Source organism: Xenopus laevis, chromosome 8L (genome assembly GCF_017654675.1).
Source record: "Xenopus laevis strain J_2021 chromosome 8L, Xenopus_laevis_v10.1, whole genome shotgun sequence".
NCBI classification, from domain to species: domain Eukaryota; kingdom Metazoa; phylum Chordata; class Amphibia; order Anura; family Pipidae; genus Xenopus; species Xenopus laevis.
In genome coordinates this window covers 117,225,972-117,231,607 of record NC_054385.1, presented here as the reverse complement: position 1 = coordinate 117,231,607, position 5,636 = coordinate 117,225,972, and the positions used below count along the sequence as shown (strand labels likewise).

At 37.9% G+C, this 5,636-nt stretch overlaps 1 protein-coding gene across 1 annotated transcript; it reads right to left on the bottom strand.

The window, feature by feature from the left end:
• apcs.L (amyloid P component, serum protein L homeolog) lies at window positions 1-4,486 on the bottom strand. The gene is given in 3 exon segments (NM_001098710.1): window positions 1-940; window positions 2,578-2,630; window positions 4,427-4,486. Coding segments are annotated over 2 exon segments (636 nt in total). The 5' UTR covers window positions 2,591-2,630; window positions 4,427-4,486; the 3' UTR covers window positions 1-317.
• Between the last annotated feature and the right edge of the window lie 1,150 nt (window positions 4,487-5,636).

The following is a 5,636-nucleotide window of genomic DNA, read 5'->3' as shown; positions in this document are numbered from 1 at the left end:
TATGGTTAGGACTTAAAGCTTTTTATTGGTAAGTGGTTCTTCTAACAGTTTTGGCTAAATACTGTACTTATTATTGTCATATAACATTTTACTGGGAAGATGGTTAAACAGGTAACTACATTGTGCACAATATAATGTCATAATGTCTTTAACAATGTCATTTAATATCCTTTATGTGTTCTACAAGTCACAAAGTGTTTTTTGCCGTATTTATTGAGCTCTTGTTAAACACGGGTATATACTAAAAGCAACTTATTTCAGTTGGCATAGTTTAATCTACATTAGCAATGTATGTGCAAAGATTCCCTTCCACGTCTTCAGTAGAGTTTGGGCTGGACAATGACATCTCCTTTAATTGTGTAGCTCAGAGACCTCCAGCTAATGACATTCCCATTGATATTATTTAGCAGAACCTTCCCTATGGTCTCTGGAGACAAAACTGAATTCCACATATGGACGTCACTTATTTCCCCTTGAAAGGAAGCAGTAAAATTCCACCCAGTTGCACCATTTCTCCGCATCTGACCCAGGGAAATGCCGTCCTGGAGATCAATAGAAAAGCCTCTCTGCAGGACAGCAAGAGGGGAGACTTTTCCATTAACCCAATGCTGTAGAACTCCAGTGTCAGAGTCCCAGGTCACACACCTGTGTATCGACTGCAGAACATCTGCCTTTGCAGTTATGCACACCTGACTATTGTTAATGTAGATACTGGAATCAAAATATGGTTGGGAATAAGTTAAACTAGACTGATAAACAACAAACATATTGTGGATCTTTGACTCTGGGTTGCCCACGATAAATAGGGCAGAGTGTCCGTGTTGTGCGTAACTCCTCAAGCAAACTGTGAATTTATTTAAAGACCCAGTCATCGTTGGTGTCAGAAGCACATAATCATTGACAGACCTTTTGGGGAAGAAGAAGATATTTCTATCCATGTCTTGAAGGAGATAAGGGTATCATGGGGATAAACAACAAGAAAGTAAGTACAGTTAGAAATGTCACATGATAAAACTACCAGTAAAAAATACCAAATAATTATATGAAGGGGAAGTTAATGATCAAATTAATCCGTAGCATGAATTTGATTCAATGGCCAAAAGGGCCTCAGAACATTAATCTTTTTGTTTTCTGCCTCTCTATATCTCCCACCTACAATTGGAAGTATCTCTAGTTGCTGTCATGTAGTGATGGGCGAATTTGTCCTGTTTCACTTCGCCCAAAAATTTGCGTATTTCCTGCAAAATTCGTGAAACGGCGAAATCGGAGAGTTTACGAAAAAATCGTGAAATTCGAAAGTGTTCACAAAAAAAATCGTGAAATGCAAAAGTTTTCATGAAAAAAATCGAGTAATTTGAACGGTTTCACTAAAAAATCACGCAGTTCGAAGGTTTTCACAAAAAAATATAGCAATTCAAACATTTTCACTAAAAAAAATAGAGCAATTCGAAAGTTTTCACTATAAAATTGAGCGATTCAAACGTTTTCACTATAAAATCGAGGAATTCGAATGTTTTCACGAAAAAATCAAGCGATTCGAAACGTTTTCATGAAAAAAAACGGAAATAGACGTCGGCGAATTTTCACCGGCAAATGTTTGTGGGAGATTTGTGAATTTATTTTCCGGCGGCGAAATGCGGAAGTTCGCCGCGAGTTCGTGCCAGTTGAATTTATTCACCCATCACGACTGTCATGACTTTACAGCAGATTCATGCTTACAGCAGATTCATGCACCATTGAAATGATGGTCATATTATGGATTGCCTTGTCTTCCCTATCACCTGTACAGGTATGGGACCCGTTATCCAGAAACCCGTCATCCAGAAAGCTCGGAATTATGGAAAGGCCATCTCCGATAGACACCATTTTATCCAAATAATCCGCTTACCATATTGGCTTCTCTCTGACCATGATCCCAACTAAATCACAATGTACATCGCTTTTTTCAAGACCAACACTTACTGATATATTTAATGACTTAATTGCCAACCTTGGGTATTTGGGTTTCTTTTCCATATGACGTAAAGAGATGGATGCAGTTCCCAGAGCAGCTGCGCTCGGCAGCAATAGTTTTAGAAAAAAAAGTTTTTAAAAGTTTTTTGGACACATGAAGATGAATAAAAGCTTCTTTATTTACCAACAATTAGCAGTGCATAATGTCCTTACTACTGACGCGTTTCGTGCCCACTGGCACTTCCTCAGATTATTATACTCTGAGGAAGTGCCAGTGGGCATGAAATGCGTCAGTAGTAAGGACATTATGCATTGCTTAATTGTTGGTAAATAAAGAAGCTTTTATTTATCATCATGTGTCCAAAAAACTCGTATTTATGATGCTGGGAAAAAGTTCCGTTGCCGGGGAACAGGAGTTGATTGATTGATTGATTGAACCAATCAGCGGTGCACCAGAGAGAGAGTTGTATTTGTTAAATATAGAAATGTGCTATATATTTCCCAGCAACAGGCTCGTTATCTATGTCCCAGGCTACCACTGCTATGAATGACAATTTTACTTGAGTTCAGGCAAACATTCCCATTCAGTGATCACAACGTGCACTCGTATTTCAATCTACTTACCTTTTTGCGCCATGGATCCAACAATAAGAAAAAGCCAAAGGACTCGCATGATCCTAAATAAAAGGAGGTGTCACTTAACAAGCCACAAATTGGTTATTTAACATGATATCCCTCAAATAAGATGAAATGATTAATATTAGCCTATTCTGGAAATCCCATGCTCATATACAGTACACACGCTTTTCTATGAATATTTCCACCAAAGAGTCAGAAACCATTCACATTGGTGGTGGGGTCTACTGGCTGGATTATTAGAACAAGATGGCTGCTCCCATGGACATTAAAGGAATGGTTAAAAAAGGACATTTTTTATATATTGTTATAAATATTGCTATTATACAGGTATGGGATCCGTTATCCAGAAACCCATTTTCCAGAGAGCTCTGAATTACAGAAAGACTGTCTCCCATAGACTCCAATTAAATATTACATGTTTTTAAAAATTATTTTCTTTTTCTCTGTAATAATAAAACAGTAGCTTGTACTTAATCCAAACTAAGATATAATTAATCTTATTGGGGGCAGAACAATCCTGTTGGGTTTATTTAAAGGAAAACTATACCCCCAAAATGAACACTTAAGCAGCAGATAGTTTACATCATATTAAGTGGCATTTTAAAGAATCTTATCAAACTGGTCTATATATTTAAGTAAATCTTGCCCTTTTACATCTCTTGCCTTGAGCCACCATTTTGTGATGGTCTGTGTGTTGCCTCAGAGATCACCTGACCAGAAATACTGCAGCTCTAACTGTAACAGGAAGAAGTGTGGAAGCAAAAGACACAACTTTGTTTGTTAATTGGCTCATGTGACCTAACATGTATGTTTTGTTGGTTTGTTAGTGTGCACAGTGAATCAGGGGGCGGCCCTTGTTTTTTAAAATGGCAATTTTCTATTTCTGATTACCCAATGGCACATACTACTAGAAAAGTATATTATCATGAAAATGGTTTATTTACATGAAGCAGAGTTTTACATATGAGCTGTTTTATGCAATATCTTTTATAGAGACCTACATTGTTTGCGGGGTATAGTTTTCCTTTAATGTTTACATGATTATTTAGCAGACTTAAGTTATGAAGATTTAAAATATGGAAAGATCCTTTATACAGAAAACCCATGTACTTTATTTCTATGGCACCATCATATACTGCATCACTTTACTGAGACTATGAATACATGTCATTCACATCAATCTCCATCTGAGGGGGTACATTTGCCCTTATAATACATGAAGGATACTCAGAGTTCCCTGTATAACTCAGCCTGCAGCCATGTGCCTTTATATGGTTACATTTTAATTCTTAAAGGGACAGTACATGATAAATTTCAAATTTTTTTTAAACTTGAATCAAATTTGGACTATTCGAATTACACTAAAATAAACTCAAAATTCGGATTTAAAAATTTGAATCTTCAATTCGACCCTTGATAAATCTGCCCCTTAAAATAATATTACCTTATACTTTAGGTCATGTGACACATCACACATATCTACTACACACACTATTTGATTATCTTTATGTGTGAAGGTCCTCTAACAGGTTCTCAGTCACAGCATGCAATACAGAATACAAGAAAAAAACATTTATCAAATTTCATTATAATGTATAAAGCAGGACTACAAATCCCAGCATCCTTGAAATTAGAACTAAAGGTTAAAACATGCTGGGCGTTGTCCAGCCACATCTCGGGATACAAAACAAGAAATCCTAATCTAAAGGAAAGAAAGTTGACTTCCTGCTATAAAATTATTGTATGAATACTGTATCATGGATGGACTTCCCAACCAAAATCCAAATCATCAGCCCAATAAACTGATAGAAATGAACAGGAAAGCTCTATTTACCTGGTATATTGTGAGTGTTGATCCTGTATGATGAGCAGGGAAGGAATGGCTGTATCCTTGTTGGAATCCCAAATATTATTTATTTTAACAAAGGCTCCTCCTTATATACTCTGTGCTCCCTAGTGATGGAGCAACTACATCCCCCAGAAATCTTTATCTTATGGGTGGAGGTGGCATTAACACAAGGTACAACTACAATGCTGAAAAAAATTAGGATGTTGCAATGTGTTGAGTAAAACGAACCCTTCTTCAACTGTATCAGGGGTCGCAATGAATTTCTGCAATGAAATTCCACAGGAAGAATAATACTCCCTGCCAAGCGAAAACAAGACTCAACGCATATGCCTTTCCATTTACAGCATTTTCATTGGTAATGGCTATTCTTAGGTGATCAACTATGGTGTTACACTGATAAACATGTTGTTTTCTACAAGTCTCGTGGCGTTTTTTTTCCCTGTGACAAAAGGCTCAAGGGAACATGTTTTCAAGAAAAAAAGAATAGACAGTTAGTTATTGGGTAAAACTTTTAATACAAAAAATAAAAACCTGAAACGTTTTTGGGATTATCATCTTAGTCAGCCAATACAATAAAGTATCTGTGATGACCTTTGGGTTGTTTGAGCTATGTGATACAGCCGAGATCTCTTTGGATTGTCTCTCGCATATAGATAAAGCTGGCCATAGATGCAAAGATCCGATCGTTCGAATCCTCGAACGATTGGACTTCCCCATCTCCCAACCTGCCACTAACCTTCAGTTTAAAAAAAGTAGTAAAAGATCAGATGTCCGACAAAGATGGTGACAATCTCCCACTGAAAATCGACAGATTGGCAATACACGCAGAGATATAATTTAATCTTTTAACCTGGGGAAAGGCGAGCTTCTTTCCAGCCTGGGAGGATCACTTTCTCTCGCTTCCTCTCTGATCGGCCTGCTGCCTGCAACTGCAAACATCCACGATGAGGCCCAGCTCCACCGCCGCAGGTACTCTACAGACGCGCCAATGAGCCAGCAATTCACACACATGGAAACCACTGTCCCTGATGCATCAGCCGCTTCACATTCACAGGCCGATCAGAGAGGAAGCGAGAGAAAGTGATCCTCCCAGGCTGGAAAGTAGCTCGCCTTTCCCCACTCACTTCTTTCTGACTTTGCGTTCTCTCCTAGGGATGTAGCAAACGTCGGAAAAAAAGTTCGCGAACATATTCGC